The 23,479-nt window shown below is 35.3% G+C and overlaps 2 protein-coding genes and 1 pseudogene across 2 annotated transcripts; 1 reads left to right on the top strand and 2 right to left on the bottom strand.

Annotated features, from left to right (window-relative positions):
• Positions 1-1,643: 1,643 nt before the first annotated feature.
• On the bottom strand, positions 1,644-6,807 carry LOC138332623 (dnaJ homolog subfamily B member 14-like). Its single transcript, XM_069280624.1, has 8 exons — positions 6,780-6,807; positions 6,353-6,542; positions 5,509-5,654; positions 5,176-5,304; positions 4,554-4,610; positions 3,752-3,831; positions 2,000-2,109; positions 1,644-1,815 (listed from the first exon to the last, which is right to left on the bottom strand). The coding sequence occupies exons 1-8, from the start codon at positions 6,805-6,807 to the stop codon at positions 1,644-1,646; spliced, it is 912 nt and encodes a 303-aa protein (XP_069136725.1).
• Positions 6,808-7,939: 1,132 nt separating this feature from the next.
• On the top strand, positions 7,940-14,840 carry LOC138333465 (uncharacterized; annotated as a pseudogene).
• A 463-nt stretch (positions 14,841-15,303) lies between these two features.
• Positions 15,304-18,069, bottom strand: LOC138333466 (bifunctional 3'-5' exonuclease/ATP-dependent helicase WRN-like). Its single transcript, XM_069281851.1, has 3 exons — positions 17,587-18,069; positions 16,965-17,124; positions 15,304-16,579 (listed from the first exon to the last, which is right to left on the bottom strand). Exons 1-3 carry the CDS (start codon positions 17,891-17,893, stop codon positions 15,643-15,645), a joined length of 1,404 nt encoding a protein of 467 aa, XP_069137952.1. The 5' UTR covers positions 17,894-18,069; the 3' UTR covers positions 15,304-15,642.
• Positions 18,070-23,479: the final 5,410 nt, after the last annotated feature.

Here is a 23,479-nt window from a genome sequence, read left to right as displayed (position 1 = left end):
CCCAATATGTTAATTTGATGTTTCCTTTATCCTTAACTCCATTATACAAATATGAGCCCTACATATCACATATCTGGTAACAGATAAAGAGACCCGAAGCGTGTTACAGGTTTCCTCAAGGATTCCATCACCACATGCCAACGGAGTGGTCTCGTTAGGTGCCACAAGGAAACCTGAAATGTTTCCATTCTGTCATCACAGGAGGAAAACTGAAGCAGGAACCGTCCATACATTCACAACAATCCGATTGTTAAACATCACTCTAAACCCCTTTTCTATCATGAAGAATAAATCTTATTCAATCTTCAGACCACTTACGAAGGATGTCTCTAAGTTGCTCGGCTTTGTTCATTATCAATTTTACCATCCTGCATAATTCCCTTGCCTTCTCCACCAACACAAATTTTCCTGCTGCGCGCAAACATACAAAAAAAGCAATTGACATAAAAAATTTTAAAAAAGTTCATATAACTTAAGATTTGAATAATAACAAAATTGTTGTGTATTGGATAGTTCTGCGCAATAACATGGTTATCTCCCTTGCGTAGTCCCCCCCCAGCTATGGATTATTACATCATTACCTTGCAAGAAGAGCAAACTCATTTAATGGGTTATTTTTTCTGAAAACATGACGTTATACTGACATAAAAACACAATGCAATAATCAATAGCTACCCAACCGAATGGTAAGTAAATACAGAATACATAACAACAAAACTCAGCTTATAACTCTGCCATGCCCACCCTTTCACCAGTCACAAACTACAAAATCGCCATCAACAAGACTACCGTCTCGGGTATATGTCACCATTGAAACAGCAAACAGGCTTAACATGTGTTTACCTGGTAAGCGGCTTGCAAGTGATCAGAAACTGACCACTCTATATAAATGACATGGGCAATCAAGCATGAAGCAGTTATGGACTATAAAGTAATAGCATAGTTTTGATAACCCGTTGTAACGAATTTCATATTTTTAATTTCTGGTATGGATTATGAAGTATTGGACTCTCTTCAATTTAAGCTAATAAGCAATCCATAATAAATCTCAATTACACGAAACTACAACAGCTATACAGACTAGTTATCTCTTAATTTAGAGTTTCTGTTTAAGGTAACAGGGTGCAGAATTTAAAATTATATTTATTACCTGCCCTCTGCCAGGGATCGAACTCGGGACCTCTGGATTACTAGTCTGACACTCAACCGATCGAGCTAAAGAGAAGCTTCTCTCTAGCCCAAGCGATATATTGCGGCTAGTATTAACCAGGGTTACATACTCCCCCTCCAGGAATCAACTCGTCCTCGAGTTTCCAGGGGTTACAAACGATTCCTTCGCAGGTATCGTGAAGTATCACTCCGAGTCCCTACACGGGCGCCAATGTAACAGGTGTGCAGGATTTACAATAAATTTAATTAACCTGCCTCTGCCAGGGATCGAACTCGGGACCTCTGGATTACTAGTCCTTTTTTTCTTGAATCGCTCAACCAATCGAGCTAAAGAAAAAAGTTCTCTCTAGCCAAGCGATATATTGCGGATCTAGTATTAACCAGGGTTTATTTATAGATTGGAAGAACAAAACTACAGATCTCTGACCCCCCCCGATTAAGCGCTTAAAGTTAACAATCCAAATATCAATCTTCTACTTACTATAGCTTCTCTCCCTCCAACAGTTTTGGCGTAATGATGATATATACTCTTCTTCTACCTGGCGTTCTAACCTCCGTAAATCGCTCTTGAATTCAACTCGAAAATCTCTTTTTACATAATAGGGAACTTGAAGATTTCCTGTTTTTCTCTGAATAGCATATTTTCTGCAAAGCAAGTAAATTCTAAAATTAAACAATGAAATACAATAAATATTAAAACAATAAATAATAAAATTTACAGTAAATAATCTTTCAGCATTATAACATTGCTTTGAGCAATGAACACTTGATTCTTGTGACAATATGACCATGGTCACAGTTAGGATTGTTTGTAGCAATAATCACTTACTCTGTTTTATGCATGTTGAAGAGTGGATCACTGACGAAGAAACTACTAAGAAGGGATAGAAGGACTAGTAAGATAATTGGCGTTAACTGCAGTAGTAGAGTGTAGCTTCCCTGTAAATCAAACAAAAACACATTGATATTACCTCTGATATACATACTGTAACACTTAACATTGGCTCACCCTGTAAATCAATAACATCCCATTTTTCTATTGCTTTCTAAATGTATGCAACTTCTATTGCTGGACTTATCAATATATAACGCTTGGTGAGACATCAAGAAGGCATTTTCATTTTTCAATCGATTTTTAACTGGTATCTATATGATACTTATTTATCATAACATTACACACTTGGACGTGTACTTACGTTGTTGGAGACATTACTAGCACGATGCTGTACTTACGTCGTTGGAGACATTGCCAGCACGATGATGTACTTACGTCGTTGGAGACATTACTAGCATGATGATGTACTTACGTCGTTGGAGACATTACTAGCACAATGATGTACTTACGACGTTGCAGGCATTACTAGCACGATGATGTACTTACGTCGTTGGAGACATTACTAGCACGATGATTTGCTTACGTCGTTGGAGAATAGCACGATGATGTACTTACGTCCTTGGAGACATTTCTAGCACAATGATGTACTTACGTCGTTGGAGACATTACTAGCACGATGATGTACTTACGTCGTTGCAGGCATTACTAGCACAATGATGTACTTACGTCGTTGGAGACATTACTAGCACGATGATGTACTTACGTTGTTGGAGACTAGCGCGATGATGTACTTACGTCCTTGGAGACATTTCTAGCACTATGATGTACTTACGTCGTTGGAGACATTACTTGCACGATGATTTACTTACGTCGTTGGAGGCATTACTAGCACGATGATGTACTTACGTCGTTGGAGACATTACTAGCACAATGATGTACTTACGTCGTTGCAGGCATTACTAGCACAATGATGTACTTACGTCGTTGGAGACATTACTAGCACGATGATGTACTTACGTTGTTGGAGACTAGCGCGATGATGTACTTACGTCCTTGGAGACATTTCTAGCACTATGATGTACTTACGTCGTTGGAGACATTACTTGCACGATGATTTACTTACGTCGTTGGAGGCATTACTAGCACGATGATGTACTTACGTCGTTGGAGACATTACTAGCACGATGATGTACTTTCGTCGTTGGAGACTAGCACAATGATGTACTTACGTCGTTGGAGACATTACTAGCACGATGCATGATGTACTTACGTCCTTGGAGACATTACTAGCACGATGATTTACTTACGTCGTTGGAGACATTACTAGCACGATGATGTACTTACGTCGTTGGAGACTAGCACGATGATTTAATTACGTCGTTGGAGACATTTCTAGCACAATGATGTACTTACGTCGTTGGAGACATTACTTGCATGATGATTTACTTACGTCGTTGGAGACATTACTAGCACGATGATGTACTTGCGTCGTTGGAGACATTACTAGCACAATGATGTACTTATGTCGTTAGAGACATTACTAGCACAATGATGTACTTACGTCGTTAGAGAAATTACTAGGTTGATGATGTACTTGCGTTGTTGGAGACATTACTAGCACGATGATGTAATTACGTCGTTGGAGACATTACTAGCACGAAGATTTACTTACGTCGTTGGCGACATTACTAGCATGATGATGTACTTACGTCATTGGAGACATTACTAGCACAATGATGTACTTACGTCGTTGGAGACATTACTAGCACGATGATGCTGATGGTGATGTTGTGTATGTCTCTGTCTGTGTGTTGTGTACACATGATCTGAAAAGATTAATGTCAGAATTATACAAAGAAATGGTTTATCATGATAGGAAAATCATGATAGGAAAGAAAGAATTTTAGCAATAGACCTTCAATATTACAGGAAACCCAAGTCTCATGCAAAATTATCGACGTTAAATATAATCAAATGGCCAACTAATTATAATGCCCACACTACCCCTCATTTGTGACCATCAGTTTAATGATATTTTATTTTGGTAACTATTGACAACCAAATGGCATTTGATGTTTTTAAAATTATAACCATTGATATATTGGTTCTCCACAAAAGTACAATGACCCAATTTCCATTACAACATTGTTTTCAAAAGAAGACATTTATACACAGTCCCCATAACTCCTGTGTAGTTTCATCAACATCAGTTAATAATGTTTAAGACAGTCTGGACAGGATTTGAATATGATAGACAGAATCATTCCAGTATAATTCCCATCTAACATCTTTTTTGCTAAGTCTTTCACCTGTTATGAAATTTAACCACTATTATTACAACACAAAATCAAATATTCAATGTTGTGTATTTTCATCTTGTTTATAAAAATAAAACAATAATTCTGCTTACAGCATAAATTGTTAAAATACAAGTAATTATGTATATTATTTAAAGTACAATATGAATTTTGTATGGAAACACCATTGAACCCGAAGAAAGTTTTTGATCAAAGCCAAATATCAAACATTTAAGCTGTAGAAAACTTACTTGTGGGAAATCCTCCACCGAAAAACATGTTAAACAGTTCTTCTGGAGATATATCACCTGTGCAAGAATAATACAATGATTAAAAAACTGCAAAATGATACAGTGAGGAATTGACAGGCATACTTCAAATTTATCTAATGTCAATTTAATGATATACTGGTAGTCATAATTTTGATACATGAAACTTACATATTAAAACTTGATATTTTACACTATAAAAATTATGTACATGTAATTTTATGAATTAAACTTCTTAACCAAGTATCCTACAGTTGTTATAGAAAATGTCTTCAGATTTATGAAGCTACATAGGATTGATTTTGTGATTAGATGGACAGTAAAACACGCTGACAATATATTCACAAGATTACTACACTGAACATGTATTGACAGTGTAACTTTGATCACAGGATAGGTGTATATGATTAATTAAAATAAGATCTTTTAAAATTTTGATCAAATTGATTTATTTTGTGCATTTTATTAGAAGAATCATTAAATGTTTTCCTGCATTGATAACATTTATGAACTGTTTAAGAGCTAGGTTATGAAACATTAAAGGAGAAGCACATGTTCAATTACATCTGCTATACAGGAACTTGGCTGATGTCGTTTTACTTGCCTTCAAAACCATGTGTGTAGTCATGGTGATGACCTCTCCGTGAATCTGTTGTATCTGTCTCAGGACCATATAAATCATACTTCCTTCTTTTCTCTGTGTCACTGAGAACAGAGAAGGCGTTACCAATGGCTGCAAGGAAAAGACATAAACAAAAAATATATATGTATAAATATCCCATTAATGATATCTCAAAAGGAACTTTCCTTAAATATCTGCGTATAAACTGTATATGATTGCACAAATTTATTTTCTCTTTACCGTTTATATAGCTATTGTAGTAAATGTAAGAATTAATCATTGCACTAAAATGTAAAGTCAACTACTGATGAATACCTTTAAATGCCTCTGTAGCTCCAGGAGCTTTGTTTTTGTCAGGATGCATCTGTAAAGCTAGTTTCCTATATGCCTTCTTTAAATCATTTTCTGTAGCATCTTTCTGCACCCCAAGTATATCGTAGTAATCCTTGCATTTCTTTACCCTAGAGTAGGAGAAATGGATATATACAATTATTTACAGTAGACAGTATAATTAAAAGTGAATAAAGGGGGAAGGCAGAGACATCCAACGTCCTCAAGGTGCTGGTCAGTGAAGGTTCAGAGGAGGGAATACAAGGTGGATAAAAGAAGTATTCAACAGGGCTCCGTACAATAGACAATATAGTTAAAATGACAAATGGAAATGGGATGGAGCATCAACACCAAGGATTCTGTACCAAAATAACTCCTGTTGGGTGATGGCCTAGCCATCCGAAACATGTCAACTAATTATAAATAAATTACTTTTGCACACAATCCTTGGTTGTTGATGCTACCATCCCATTTCCATTTGTCATAATGTTACATTTTGCGTATAAGTATAAATAACTAATCACTTAAGGAGCTATATGTACGATAACACATCATGATACATGCATTTGTGTGAATATTGACTGAACAAATTCTACAGCTACAAATCTACTGTATATCAAGTAAAGTTTAATTGAAACTTCATTTTAGGACACAAATAATCAAAACAAACAATGAAATTAAAGAACAAATCAATGTCACTGCTTCAGCTTTCATAAGAAAAACTCAAAAATGAAATACATACACCACCCAAATCCAAAAAGTAACTATCTAATACATGTATTGAACGTATAGAGCATGTACAACTTGTATAGTATCACTATATACTAACCTTTTCACTGCATCAATCTGATCTTGTGTGTAACTTTTCTCCACCGAATCAGACTCCCCAGGGTTATCCTCCGAGGCCGCCCTTCCCGTACTGCCTCTCCTCTGTCGCACATTTTCTTTTGTGCTGTCTTCTGTATGTGGCTTTTTTCCTGCAGTGGTTCCATTCATAGTACTTATCTGTTCCAGTAACTCTAAAAAGACAATTGTATAAAATGTAAATGAAGTTCAATCAGCTAGACTGTTGAGGGTCACAGTAATAGTACAAATGGTGCATTAAAAATTACATCTTCAAGACAACAGTTTAAACGTGCTATTGGTTTGATTCGTTTATAACGTCCTTTTAACAGACAGGGTAATTGAAGGATGTGCCAACTATATGTAGGTTTATAGATGGAGGAAAACCAGAGTACCAGAGAAAAACCACTGACCAGCAGTCAGTTCCTGCCAACTGCCCATGAGATTTGAACTCGTGACCCAAAGGAGTTGGTGAAGACCTGGCCCCGATTTCTCGAACCAAACTTAAGTCCAAAACTGCATTAAGTCGAAAGTGTCATATAACTTACATAAGGAGAAAAACTTAAGTTTTAACTTAAGTCTGCACTTTTGTTTCGAGATATCGGAGCCAGGGCTTGTAGTTATTAATTATATTCTAACCATTCACCCAATGCGTCCAACAAAAATACATTCCTTATTCTATCCACTACGCACATGTACACATTGTCATGGATATATATCTTATGATAAATACTTCCAGTATATGACAAGACAAAAGTGTATAATGGGCCAGAATTGAAAATACAGCAACCACATTTTTGACCATTATCATTGGTCGAAAACAAGGAATTACAGAGAGAAATTCATGGGACTAAATTTAATTGTCCACAATCCAAACTGATCCACACTAGTCTAGAAACATGTACATTTAATACTTTAATTTATAACCTTATTTCGATTTTGCACCCTTAGTAGTTTGGTTCTGCATGGTCATAAACACAGGCTTTGCCAATATCAGTATTTCATAATTTATGGATTACATGGAAGTTCATATTTCCATATAAGTCTTGATGATGGACTTCTCAAAGTTGACTTTTTGATATAAAAAGAAGAATTTGCCATTTGTTGATCTTATTATTGATGTCTTAATATTGCAAACACATTAACTCTAAAGGCCAAGACAAGAAATCCACTACATATAAATTACAGAAATTTGTGCTTGCATGGTGTTCAATAAATGGAGTGCTTCTCAGATAAAATGAGGACCCAGTCCCTTTGTGTAATATGAACTGACTTTCAAAAAGAGGAATACTTTCAATTTTGTTACAATTATAATCCGTACCTACACTGCAAAAATGCTGTAGTCATACATTACAGTCACATTTTTTGGCACAAAAAAACTATCCGAAAGTAGATACTCTAAAATAGTGGTTTAATTTTGTACCATTTTTGACAAATTGTGCCACATTTCTTCTGTATTCTCGATGACTATGATAGCTGATGGTTTTTTTTTTCAATAACGTAATATCAGCCATTCGACGTGATGTTCAGATTTTCATACTGCGAGTGGAGACAGCTATCATATCTTCGATTACGCTCTGATACTCTACGCTCCAGTACGAAGATCTGAGGACACCCGGTAGGAGGTCATGTTCTGGTGACCTTTGGTACAGCCAATCAGCGTCGCGCTGCCAAAAATCGCGATGTCAATCGGAACTCCTCGGGCATTCTCTATTATTAACAGAGCCGGAAACGTTCCGAGTGTAAAATGTAAACATGAACGCTGTCACAACAAAACACGGCGGAGAAAATTGCTTACATCAGAAGTATATTTAATATCCTTGCCATGGCATCTACTCCTCGCCGTGTGTACTGTCGAAGTAATATTTGTGTTTTATGTGGATTTTCGTTTATACAAACAGACATCAATGACAAAGGTGAGAAAATTGAGAAAAAGCACTTTACGCTGAAATATAAACTTACTGACGAGAGGGTAAAGAACATTAAACAAGTTCTACAACAGTTTGAAGTATCAAGTGATAGAGACGTAAATAACGGAGTTTGTCACAAATGTTTAAAGTATGTAGAGAAATACGTAAAGTGTACGAAGGAAGCTGCCGAAATAAAAAGTCAGTTAGAGAAGTCTAGGTTGCGAGTTGAGAATGTATTTTTAACAATGCCATCTCCACGTAAAACAGTCGCTGTAAAACGGGGATTACGGTCACCACTTCAATATCAACCATCCAATAAACAGCGTAATGGAGTTGAAAATTTCCCTACTGTGTCAGAGTTGGTTGTAATAAAAAAAGTATGCATACCTCTACAAACACAACACGAACAACACAGGTTTCTACTTCCAAAGACTGTTGATACTACCAGCGCCGATCAAACTGCAGTTCTCGATAGTAAGTACATATGTATTTTATACCATTAGTTAAATAATTATTTAACATAAACCCAGTGTGAAGCACCGACTATGCTCGAGCAGTTTTTAAAATACTAAAACTGATAGAAATTAAATGACAAGTTGATTTTGGAATGGTCATTTTTTTACAAATAAAAAAAAAATAGTATATATATATATATATAACATATATATTAGAGAATCCATCAGTATTAGACATGAACTGGCTATGATTATTATCAATGATTATATCTGATTTGTCTGCAGAATATATAAAGAATGGATTACATAAATGTAGATTTTGCTGAGAAAGATTAGCCTTGACTAGCCACATGTTGCACAGCATGCATTTCAATGGTTTGTATTGTTTTTATTGAGTAATGTAACAGATGTAAAACACATTTTAAATCTGTGTGTATTGTGTCATTTTGTGTACCTGTTGCAGAGTTAACACCAGGAATGTCAAGGACCAGTCAAAAGTCTGCCAGAAAGTCTTTGGAGTTCTCGGACAAGGGTGACAAAGATAAAGAAAATACATTTTTTTCCCCCATTGACAGCACGTTACACGGCGAAGTGGAGGTGCATATTTCTTATTTTTTAATTTTTTATTTATAAGTTTAAATGTTTCAAAGTTTATTCTCATTAAGTTATTCCGGTTTTTAGAATATAGTAATTTTCAGTTAGATTTTAGTATGAAGTTCAATTACATCAAGTATTTATAAGTGAAAAGGATTTGTCATTGTCTCTTTACACTACAGCAGAGGCCTATGAACCGGAAATATAAAACCATTTTTCTAGTCAAATACTTATCTTATTGAGTCATAAGAAACACCAATGTAAAGCTTGATATATATATTTCACAATATCTAATCCTTGTTTTAAGGAAGGAAGATCCAGAAGAAATGTTTTAAATCTTCATTAAAAAAATATGACAGCTCATGACGGCCTGTCTCAGAAAGTAAGACAATAAACCTGGTACCCTCAAGCTACATCAAAGGCTGTGCTGGCGGATATCAAAGGAAAATCAATTATGAGTAGGCTGTAACAGTTATCGTCCAATGTTCAATGCACAAATATGAAACCTTATTTGTCCAAAACCCGAGTGACAAATCCTTCTCACTTATAAATCCTTATAAATAATTATTTATATAGTTGCAAGTTACAAGAATCAAAGACTAAATCTTTTGTAAATATTAATTTTGATATTGAAATAAGGAAATGCTATGTTCTGGTATTTTAGATACCCTTTATAATTACTCACTATGAACAATTATTTATTCATATTTAAATTTATGGAAAAAAATATCCATGGATAATTTAAGCTATGATAACTTTAAATATATTCATAACATATCTAAGTTTAATTGTAATCCAATTAAGTTCCATTTCACAAGTGATCCATAAGTAAGCACCTTATATAACTATAATTTTTTACTATTGTAATTTAATCATAGTAAGCTTCCCTGGAAATATTTTATTAATGTTGTTATTAGATAGTATTATAACAAGACATAATACATTTATAATATAGAAACTATCAGTTTTTACCTTGCAACTGTAAAGATGTTTTTCTTAATTTGTCTGTTTTAAATTTATTAACAATTGAGTTTTATTTGCATGTTGTTTTTCTGTTTATTATTTCCAGATTTTGAGAGTTACTTGGTAAGAGGTTAATTGTTTAAAGTTCTCTATTCCAGGTTTTTCATTTAATATGCATACTGCAAAAGGATCAACATTGTATATAATATGATGAGATATGGTGAGTTGTACAGCACAGACAAATATGAACAAATGTTGTTATAAAATTGAAATTGAAAAATGTTAATTATGGCTTACATAAGAAAAATCACTTTTGATATTTTTGTAATTCCTAAAAACCATCATGACATGTTAATTCATAGAATTCCAGATTTGGCTTTATTATATTTCCTATAAAAAGTAAAATTTTTTGAAATGTTAAACGTTTGTATGATATTTCAATTGTATTTTGCAGTTAATTATTAATTTTCTATTCTGTTGCAGGTGAAGGTTTATCATCCAAGTGGAGTGAAGTCCACATTTGTTCAGTCAGAGGTACACAAGAAAATCTGCAAGGCTATTTTTAGGAAAACCAAAACTAACAAAGTTATTGTGGACTATCTCTGTAAATCAGACATAGACATAGTTACAAGTGAAATTACAGACTATGTGAAGCTAGAATGTGAGAAACTTTGCAAAAGAGGTTCAGACTCAATCTTTCAAAAGAAGGGATACAAAGACTTTTTTGACTTTAGTTGGGAGAGGGTGTACCTAGAACTAAAAGATAAATGTCCAGTTCTATTATCTGTGATTTCTGCTGCAGTAGGAAACATACCACCTAGTGTTCCAAATAAGCCATTCAGACATATACTGCTTTCGACAGCAATTTGCACTTCATGGAAGAAGCCAAGAGATGTCTCTGATCCAGTATATCACCGGATTTCTTATGCTTCATGGAGGATGCACTCAACTGGTAAGATGCTAATGTAATTAGGGATAGCATTATTATAAATGTTTATACAAATTACAGTTATTAAATGTACTGGCACAATATCTTCAGATATTACAATTGCACTCAGTATAAAATACCAAGTTTAAAGTGGTTGATCAGATGACAACATGATATGTTTACATAGTTGGAGCTTCATGTATGTTATTCATTGGTTTAATTATGTATTTAATATCTATGATATTACACCTTATTTAAAACACAGGACATTGAAAGACTTGCTCAAATTGGACTTGTGGTTCATCCAGTAACGACACATAGGAAGCTAGAATCATGGAAAAATGAACTGGACACAGAATTACTGAAGTTACGGGATTCTTGGGCAGTGGGTGGAACAAAAAAGTACCAACTCATTGGAGACAACTGGGATAAAAAATATTCTCCCCATCATACCGAACATCAGACAAAAAAACACAGTCCTTGCATTTGTTCAACATGTATGCTATTGTTGATCGTGTGATTCCAGTGGTACAAGACCGTTCCTCTGATGTGTCATCTGCTATAGAGTTCTCTCCATCTAACTTTATACCATCATTAACAGAGCAAAGACAACTTATGAAAGAGTTAACCTTTGTTTTTGCAACATCGGTAATATCAAACATTTCACAACTGAACAATGACTTCAAAGATATTTATCCTGTTCATCTGGACCACTGCTGGAGTCAATATTGTGGAAATAAGACAACTCAGGTAAATGAATTATAGCAAAACAAGATGTCTTCTTACTTTTAACTTTAATGTTAAGAATTTATTCACTCTTTGACTTAAGAAATTGAAGGTCAGTAAATTTACATAGAGGTAGGATTTTAGGTCAAATGTCAAGATAATTAGGTTCAAAGGTCAATATCTATTTTTCATATACTGTATACCATATTATGATGGTGAGCCTTTGTTGACATGTTTACATGATATATTATAGTAACATTATATAGTCATATTGTAAACTTATACATTTAAGATGTTAAACATATTTGTGGAATTTTTCAATCATTTGATCTTGTATTTTCTCAGTATCCATTGGGACTGTTTGACTGTAATGAAAACAAAACAAATGAATTAATTCAACTTCTTAAAGACCTTTCCAACAAATATGTTCCATGTCGAGAAGGAGAAGTGGTGGAACCTGTCTTCTTTGGAGGTATGTAAAATTATATCAAAGATCTGAAAAAACACAAGCCAAACTATTTCTAGCCAGCCATAATTAGATTGTGAGCAATCAAGTTCACCCAGGGTTGGTTTGTTAGCTCACCTGGCCCGAACGACCAGTGAGGTTATGTGATGGCATGGCATCTGTCCATCAATATTCTGTCCATACCTTTAAATTTCTGCTAGTTATAGAACATGGATATTAACAAACTTTGGCCACAAATATATCCTCTGGAGAAGGGAATATAGTTTGTGTAATAAATTATTGCTAACCCATTTTGACATTAAGGATGGGCACAATAAAGAAGACCAAACACTTAATTAATAAAACTTAATCTGTTCTTATTTCGTTACTTGGCTCAATGAACCAGATGAAAGATACAGGCCTTTCTTCTCTACTATTACTTGAACAGTTCTAGAAGTATTCATAAATTCTAATTATGTAACCTTAATTATGAAATCAATTGATGCATTGCTTTATTTTCCAGGTGACAGATTAACAGACGAAAGAGTTCAATCTGCTCAAAAAGCAATGTCAAATGCAGAAACAGCTAAGGAGAGGTTGGAGGGATTTGTTTCTAAAATAGAGGATTTTCACAGGCTCATGAACTTCCTTGAGGTGAGTAAATAAAAGGAAGAAATATAAATAGATTTTTTTAATACAGTACATAAAATATCTATTATTCTTCATTTTGATGCACTTCTTCTGTGTATTACTTTTAGACTTTGATAATTTTAAACCAAGTATGTATCAAAAAGCTTCTCGGTTTGTATATCCTTCTATGGGCAAACAGTGTTCAGTTATGTAATTGATGTAAAAATGGCAAATAGAACATGGGGAATAGCAATTATCAAGTTGAGGTGATTGTGATCATATTTCATGTAATGACCAATAGCTCATTGAAGTTGTTTTGTTTCCAATAAAATAAAAATATTTATAAATATGTACATAATTGTTTTGTTGTTCATTTCAGGCAATTCACAAGCTTACATACGATACAGGGAGTGCAAAGGACAGAGGTACAGCATATTATTACAGAAATCTCCTCAATTTGCGAAATGTCAAGGCCGATGTAAAAAATGCCTACCGTCCATACAAACTCCTGTACTACACTTTACTTGATGCAATTTGTGTTGTTCTGTTCTTGGATTACTTCCAAATCGGTGAAGTAGCAGAGGATAAGATTGAAATTCCTTACCCAAGAACCTTTGAAGGCATGACAAAAGAGGAGAAAATTCAATGGATAAATGACATTTGCGAGTGCATACTTGCACAGTGGTTTTTTGAAGGGGAATCAATGGATTTATTTGCACAACTGCGAGAGGTTCTCGAAGACCCAAGTCACCCTGAAAACTACTGGGTTTCAAACTATGAGCCAGAGGATGGGCGTTTCAAATGTCATTTTTGCGAGAAAACATATGCTTTTGTGGCTTCATTACAATCTCACGAAATGAAACAACACAATGTCAGTGTTATGAAGACAACTAAACAGAAACCTGATAAAGAGAAGGACCAATTACAGGATCACATTATCATGTTGTTCAGGCTAGTTATTTTGCACAAAAACTTCGACACAGCTGTGGATATGGGTGATGGTAACAGAAGCGTTTGTTCAGCGAAATATGAATTACCTATTTACAACAAAACCAACAAGCTAAAGTATGTTATAGGGTCAATTCACCTCACTGCCATGGCATCAGGAGAAACTCTTACGGAGGAACAAAAGATTCGTCTTAGAGCAAACCGCTTTGTAAATGTACAAGGAGGAAGAAATAACAACCTAGCTTTAGATGAATACCTGGAAATGCTCAACAGAGATAGCAAAGTGGCGTGTTTCGGGACATAACACAAAGGGAAAGTATCATCAACCACTCCAAAGGGTATCCACATATAATCAACATAACAAAGCATTTCGATACAGTTTGTGAAATAAGGAAAAGGAAAGGATTTCATCATCTTCCTTCTTACCATGAAGATGTGCACAAGGTAGTGAAAGATCTCCTTCAGTTGGATGTCCTTACATACACACCAGAGCGTACTCTTTCCAGTAAGAGATTATCTGTCAGTAGGAATCCATTTGATGACTGTTTTGTTGGGCTATCAAAACTTATCTATCGTCATAAACCAACAAAGCCCTACCAGCGTCTTCGTGATAGGCAGTTTTAGGTCAGCATGCTTTATCCGCAGTTGTGTGCCATCCGCGTTTGCCATCATACGCTGATTATTTATATATACTTTGTAGAGGTAGTTTTACAGTTAAATGAGTATAAGTCAAAGGCATGTGCCTTATTTTCATACATTGTATAAATCTACTGTGGTGAGTCACCATAGTGTACACAAGATACTCTACAGTAATGTCTCACTTCCTGTCACAGGATGTTGAAGAACTTTATCTTAATAATTAAATGTTTTCTCTCTGTCATGTTTTACTCAAATTGAACTTTAATGTTTTAAAGCAATGTTTGATGCAATAAGAACAAAACCCCTAGCTTACTGGTAGTGGTGTAATCTTTTCATTTTACAATAATTCATCTTGTAACAGCAGTGACTCAAAGTAGCCTCTGCTATAAAAAATATACACATCATATTACAAATTTATGTAATTGTCACTAATTTTAACAGATCTTGACTAAAATATTTAAGAATCATATGAAATTATGTTAAATTAGTATTATCAGAAATTATTTTATCTTGCTTTGAAAATTGTCATTAAATTATTATTAAGCATCCTTTGAACAACCGAGAACAATCTTGTTTAATTTGTTTATGACAACATAATTTGATAAGAAAGATTTAAAATTGAAATCTTATGCTGGTCTTTTCTATTGAGAACAAAAAGCAGAAAGTTTTGTATCATTTCTCCTAATAATATTTATTTTTCAACCAATGTGTAAAATATTAATGTAATACCTACATATTACATAATATGAAGGATTTTTTTTTAAAGTAATGTGACGTATGATTCTGAGCAAAACAGATAAATTTTCAGTGACTTCATGATAATTAATTTCAATTATGAGCTACAGTAGAAATTTGCACATTTATCCTCCTCACTTTGTATCAATTAATTGTCACTATAGCATATAATACTAGTTAATGTCCTGTTAATTTAAAACAACTGGTTGTAATCAAATTAGAAAGACACAAATAAAGAATTTGACAAAACATTGTACATTTTGATATTTTCATTCATGTAGAAACATCTTCAACACACCAAGCTTAAGGTGACCACAAAATGTCTTCATAGTCTGATAAGTTATAGTCCTCAGTCACATCACTGTCTTTTTCCGATGCACTTTCCTCATCTACAGATGGCGCTTGGAATAATTGTTCCAACGGAAGAAATTCGCATTCTTTGCATTTACATAGGCTATAACAAATGTCACAGCAGGTATGTTTACCTGTTTCTTTCATTAATAAATTGATATCTGGAGGATTCAGGAAACTACTCATCAAAGCAACTCGTCGACATTCAGATGTTGTGAAGATGGCCTTTACTTCTGAATCAACATGGTGTAGGTGATATGAATTACTCAGAATCAGTGCCACAGATGGATCACCGTCTCGACCTGCTCTTCCAACCTCCTGAATCAATTCCAAGTTAGTGTTTGGGGGGCCATACAGTACAACACTGTGTAAATCTACAAAGTCAATCCCCATTCCAAGGGCACTAGTTGCAATAATAAGTCTGATAGGACTTTCCTTGTTCTTTACAGCATCCAGGACCTTTTCCTTCGAACTATCTGTTGTTTCAGAATGAAACATTTCAAGATGTTGAACACACTCTGGGAGTTCTTCAGATATATAGGCATATAACTTCGAAACATCTGTGATGGATCTGCAGTAGATCAATGTTCTGGGAAATGTTTCCTGCAAAGTAGAAAGGCCATCCACTATCCATGACATTGCCATCTCCAAGATGTTCGACACTTTCACAGCAGTTAGTTTTATATTTGGTCTATTAGGAGACACTGTTATTGTCACTGTTGTTTCTGGTCTCAAGCTCAAAATCTTCATCACTCGTTTTCTCACTTTGAGGGTACAAGTAGCGCTCAAGGCCAACATTGATGCTTCCGGATACATGGAACGCAATTCTCCGATGTGCCCAAACCATTTGCGGAAAGCACACTTTTCTGTTCCTTTGCTATCTTCTCCCCTGGAATGTAATATACCAATTAAGAGATTAATAACACATGACTTTATATTTCCGATACATCCAGTAAGATCCAAGAGTGGCTATACATTTAATGTAAATTAACCAAAACTTGTATAATTACAAGAGACCCAATTAGAATTATTTTTGTCAATGAATGTGTCATGCTACCAGTATTACATATTTCATTGGAATAAAAATAGAAATGTACCGGTAGCACATTTTGATTCTCTACACTGTATTGATTCAGGATAGTAAAAGGACAGATTTGTAATATAACATTGCCATATGCATGATGACCATTAAAACATTTCCGGAATGCTATTTCTAATCTAAATTATAATTATATCATCATAAAAGTCATTATAACATTACACTTTGTACATACCAGGTAGATATGGTATGGAATTCATCGACAACGATGACAGCAACCTTTAACTTTCTCATCAATTCTCTCCACTCTGGATCACCAAGTAGCGATTCTGGAGAAGCATATATTATGTCGATGCATCCATCCTTTATAAGCTGGTCCATAGCATCATCTGAACCTATTAAATCATATAAAAATAAGCATGGAATGTATAATAATTATATTCATGTATATTGGTTCGGCGGCATACAGTAATTACATGCACAAACCTAAATAATCATATATTTTATAGATTTGTAGCTGGGAACATAATAAGAAGGGTTCAGATGTAAATTACACTTATATGTGTAGTAGACAAATATGCTCCTGTTGACAAATTCAACAGGTCAGATATCGCTCGAATGTTGCCAGCTATTTAATACTCACATCTACAATGTATGTATTGTGACCTTCTCGGTAATACTATTGGTGCGGTAATGTAAAGTAGTCTATATAACTGCAGTCAAAATACTTTTAAGATCGTAAGAAAATGAAGGCGAATGACTGTAAATGACTGAACAATTACTGATACAATGATGATCGTGTGGTCTAGATCTAGAGTAGTCTTAATAATAGTTGACAATCGCTATGAATGACGAACCTTTAAATCCTGCAGTGATATCCGGTATTTTTGACAAAAACTCAACTTGATCCTCCATCAACGATCGGAGAGGACAGCAAACCACAACATGTCTCCGTAGCCCTATCGTCTGCGGTAAGAAACTTGCAACTGCAGGAAACAGCTGAAATGGGAGAGATTTACCGTATCCCGTAGGAAGTATGGCCATACAATCATCCTTTCTCATCAGACAGTCGAAGATCTTCCTTTGTTCAGGTTTCAACGCACTGATCCCATATCTTGGTAAAACGCTAGCTAGTGCTTCGTCTGTTTGTTTTGGTTCCGCCATTTTTAAATCCCAACAAATGCGGGTTTGATACGCTGAATTTGATTGGCTAAACTATTCAGTATGGACCGATTTTCATTGGACGGTCAGAGTGCAAGGAAAGGTCACCAGAACATGACCTCCTACCGGGTGTCCTCAGATCTTCGTACTGGAGCGTAGAGTATCAGAGCGTAATCGAAGATATGGGGTTCTGTAGAGATAGTCCGGTAAGTCAAGATCGGAACCCCCGGAGTATCAAAGATGAGTCCAGGGGTGTAGAGATCGCAAGTGATCGGAACCCCTGGAGTATCTATGATGCAGTGCTTCATTCAGAATAACGTTTTGATGTCTGTCGTTTAAATAAAAAGAAACCACTTAATAACTTTCGAGTGTCTTATTTTAGATAACAGGCTTTGAGTGTGGAACTTTTCCAAAAGCCTTTGAAAAGTCCATTAATGTCATGTCAATTTGTTTATTTTCGTCTATATGTATAATTTTCTGGCTAAAATTATCAAATTGTTGGAATAAATTGTGTTTCAATGGAGAGTTCAGACCTGAAGACATGTTGGAGATTTGTGAGGATAATATGATATTTAAGGTGAGACATTATGTTACTGTCTTTAATGTGCTGTAAAAGTTTACATGCAATACTAGTAAGTGACAGGCCTGTTGTTCTCACCAGATTATTTATCACCTTTTTTAAAGACTGGGACTATATAAGGTTTGCTTCTCACCAGTCTGATGATACAGTGCTAGTAGTATTTATAGAAAAAAGATAGACGAGTGCTGGAGTGATTACTGATGATGTTGTGCATATAATTACTGTAAGTGCTCATCCGTTTAATCTGACAATAAGTGCTCATCCGTTTAATCTGACAACATCCAATAAAGGACCTTTACACCCTCCGTGCTTCAGATGAACTTTCTAAACCTACAAATGTAGTTACATAAATCAGTTATAGAAAGACATTTTGTCTCACTATATATATTTATCTTTGTTGTACTATAAAACTACATACACGAAATGATTCTAATAGCTCTTTCAAACTATTTCGTCCCTGAAATTCGCAATTTGCTACCCGGCGCAGTGATATTCAACTAATGTATGGTAATTACAACAATGTCGGGGAAAATATGAGGACCTGCATTATGAAAATTAACATTTAATTTATTTAATTCCCTCAAGGGCGTATATGAGAAGAAAATGTCACACTGGGTTTTGGGCAAAGGCTCAGGACTGAGTTTCTCTAAAGGTCGTAAGTCTACACGTAGACGTAGACGTAAACGTAGACCTTACGTCCGAACTTACGTGTGCGTAAGATGTGTTTCACTAAAGGGCTTAACTCTGCACGTACGTGTAAACGTAGACGTAGGATTTTGCGTAACTTACGTCTGAAAATCAATTTGTATCATCGCGTCTGATTGGCTGATGCGACTTGGTACCCGATTAAAATTTGGCGGGTGTTTAATATTCCGACTTGTTGTCTATTTGATTAATATTCTAATGTTTTATCGTGTACAAATCAAAATATGCCATTTATTTGACATGAAAAAATATTTGTATAAAAATCGATGCGTTCTCTATATATCAAATTGTCAGGAGCGAATTTGAAAATTATTTTTGCATGACTGAATTCACATGTAAAGATGTATTAAAAAAATCGTTAATTATTATTAAAAAGAGGACAATTATGAAACTACATGTACATTATGTATACTTTATTCGCATTGCCGTCAAGACAGAAATTTATCGGAATACCCTACTATTTGGTCACCATTTAACAGGATATATAATTACCTATCGACCATTTATCGGAATATTCCACTATTTCCACAATTTGATTTTATCAAAACTTTTTTTTCTCTCATATAGATTTTTGGAACTAGGAGTTCATATCCATAAAAGAAAATGGAAGAGAAAATATATGTCCGTGTTCTCGTTTTTGAGCTATTGTCACTCAAATATACCTAGTTGACAAAATATTGGATATTATGGAAATTTTGCCGTTTTGACCATATACACAAGAAATTAACGTCATAATTTCCCAATGACGTGTGTGATTTTTATGGATGTTTGTGGAATTTATTTTCTAGTATTCTTCTTTAAAAATATACCAGTTTTAATTAATAAGACTATATGCTATCCCTACCCCTTAATTTTGAGCCACAAAATGTACCATTTTCGGCCATTTTTGCCAAATCTAACCCTTTATAGAAAGATGTTTGTGCATTGACCGTGACGTTGGGCGCCGACCGATTTTCCTTTGATATTCGCCGACGCAGCCTTTGATATAGCTTGCGGGGGCCAAGGTTACCGTCTTACTTTCTTAAGCGTGCTGTCATTTCATGAGCTGTTTTTTTTTATTTTTTTATTTTTTAAGACCTTTCTTCTAAATCTTCAAGCAAGGACTAAACGTTGTGAGATTTAATTAACTTTACATTGGTGTTTCGTTTGACTCGATAAGATAAGTATTTGTTGAGAAAAAATGTTTTTATTCCCGGTTCATAGACGTCTCGCGTGGTCTTTAGTAGTGTAAAGAGACAGTGATGAATCCTTCTCACTTATAAATCCTTGATTCGCTTGATTGAATTTTTTTGGGGGGTGGTGGTGGTGGTGGTGGTGGTGGAATGCAGGGTTATTATCGGACACTTTTATAATACTACTGGATTTATATAGTCTAACAAATTTGAGATTGAAAATAAAAGAAGTGTAATTTTTGGTAGGGAAAAAAAGGAATTTCTATACAGAACAAGAGGCACAGAGGGCCTGTATCGCTCACCTGGTTTGTAATGCCAAGTAATGTTCTGAATACAGGTTCATTGTTTTTTTCTGAAGGAATTTTAATATTTAACTCTAATTCCCCTATTGGACCCCGCCCCTCCTGCCCACAGCAGGTCAGAGCCAAAATTTATACAAGTTCTGTTCCCCTTCCCCCAAGGATATTTGTGGCCAAATTTGATTACAATCCATGCAGAACTCTAGGACAAGTAGCAATTTATAGGATTTACCTCTATTTCCCCTATTGGGCCCCGCCCCTCTTGTCCCCGGAGGGTCAGAGCCAAAATTTATACAAGTTCTGTTCCCCTTTTCCCATGGATGTTATTTGCCAAATTTGGTTACAATCCATGCAGAATGCTAGGACAAGTAGCGATTTATAGGATTTACTTCTATTTCTCCTATTGGGCCCCACCCCTCTCATCCCTGGGGGGTCAGAGCCAAATTTTATACAAGTTCTGTTCTCCTTCCCCCAAGGATGTTTGTGGCCAAATTTGGTTACAATCCATGCAGAACTCTAGGACAAGTAGCGATTTATAGGATTTACCTCTATTTCCCCTATTGGGCCCCGCCCCTCTTGTCTCCGTGGGGTCAGAGCCAAAATTTATACAAGTTCTGTTCCCCTTCCCCCAAGAATGTTATTGACCAAATTTGGTAACAATCCATGCAGAACTCTAGCACAAGTATTGATTCATAGAATTTCTCCAATCGGGCCCCGTATCTCCTGCCCCCGGGGGGTCAGACCCAAAATTTATACAAGTTCTGTTCCCCTTCCCCCAAGAATGTTATTGGCCAAATTTGGTTACAATCCATGCAGAACTCTAGGACAAGAAGCGATTTATAGGATTTACCTCTATTTCCCCTATTGGGCCCCGCCCCTCTTGTCCCAGGGGGGTCAGAGCCAAAATTTATACAAGTTCTGTTCCCCTTCCCCCAAGAATGTTATTGGCCAAATTTGGTTACAATCCATGCAGAACTCTAGGACAAGTAGCGATTTATAGAATTACCTCTATTTCCCCTATTGGGCCCCACCCCTCCTGCCCCCGGGGGGTCAGAGCCAAAATTTATACAAGTTCTGTTCACCTTCCCCAAGAATGTTTTTGACCAAATTTGGTTACAATCCATGCAGAACTCTAGGACAAGTAGCGATTTATAGAATTACCTCTATTTCCCCTATTGGGCCCCACCTCTCCTACCCCCAGGGGATCAGAGCCAAAATTTATACAAGTTCTGTTCACCTTCCCCAAGAATGTTTTTGACCAAATTTGGTTACAATCCATTCAGAACTCTATGACTAGTAGCGATTTAAAGGAAATGTTGACGGACGTACGAAGGACGACCGGACGGACGGATGGACGACGGACGCCATGACATAGGCTCAAAAATAATAAAAAGTGACTCCCCTCTCGTTTGCGATGGGTTAGGGTTTGTTTCATGGTTTTAAAGGTCTTACTTCTGTCACACGTTTTTCTTAAATCCAAACTGATAATAGACAAAAACAGGAAAGAAAAAAATTCCCTGAGGTGGGGATTAGACTGGTTTGGGTCATAAACCCAAGTTACAAGTTTTTTTTTTTCAAAAAATGATGCAGAAGATGAAATGCATTTTGCATTACTATGTCCTGCTTATTCTGAGTTACGTAGTATGTAAAAGCTCATTAGATTAATAATAATGTTATTTTCATCTAAAAATGTAAAGAGCTTTAATTAACTGGGGAAATATTTGATCCAGGTAACAGAAAAAGAGGAAAATCCTCATTAATCTGCAGTAGTATATCATACTCATATATTAATCAAATTGTTTAATTTGTTATGAAGTATATCGGAATTATCATCCGCCATCTTGAAACATAACAACGATTATTGTATTATGTATTCATGTATTTGTTAATCCTATATGCTGTATTGCATTTGGAAAATAAACAAGAGGCCCATGGGCCTTAACGGTCACCTGAGTTCGGATACAGAATGAAACAAAGACATATAAACACTATATATTGGCCCACCAGAACCTTGAAGTCAGTCAGCGATTTTATAAATTTGACTTTGTAATCTATGAAAATCAAATCTGTGAATTCAGAAGATTTTTTAAATTTTAGCCATTTTGACCCCTTATGGCCCCACCCCTCTAGCCCCTAAAGGTCAACTAGGACCAATATTGATAAGATGTTAAAATGCTATCTCAGGCTAATAATTCTAACCCAGTTTGACTAATTTGACTTTTGGCCCCGCCCATCTAGCCCCTGGGCGTCGGCCAGGACCAATATGGATATGACTTTAAAATTCTATTTCAGGTTAATAATTCTAACCCAGTTTGACTAATTTCCTATGAAAACTAAGTAAATAAAGTTCATAAATGTGTTTTTTCCTATATAAACTATAGTAAACTTGACCCCCTCCCCAGGGAGACACTTGAGACCCCAGGGTCATATAATTCACAATTTTTGTAAAGAACCTTATGACCTTTCCATCTATGAAGAGTATTTGATTCTACCAGTTCCAGAATTTCAGAAGAAGATTTTTGAAGTTTTAGCTAATTTGACCCCTTATGTCAGTCATAGAAATTTGTTAATAGGATTCAATAGCCATTTCATAGGGATAATTCTGACGACGTTTGACTAATTTCCTATTACAAATGACCAAATAATGCTCAAAAATGTGTTTTCCGAATATATAAACTATAGTAAACTTAACCCCCACCCCAGGGGAAAACCCAAAACCCCAGGGTCATATAATTCACAATTTTTGTAGAGGGCCTTGAGACCTTTCTATCCATGAAGATTATTTGATTCTACCATATCTGTGAGTGGAGAAGAAGATTTTTGAAATTTTGTC

This window comes from Argopecten irradians, chromosome 10 (genome assembly GCF_041381155.1).
Source record: "Argopecten irradians isolate NY chromosome 10, Ai_NY, whole genome shotgun sequence".
In the NCBI taxonomy this organism is placed as follows: Eukaryota; Metazoa; Mollusca; class Bivalvia; order Pectinida; family Pectinidae; genus Argopecten; species Argopecten irradians.
Note: the sequence above shows the minus strand (reverse complement) of the source record. Positions and strands in the feature narration are given on the sequence as shown.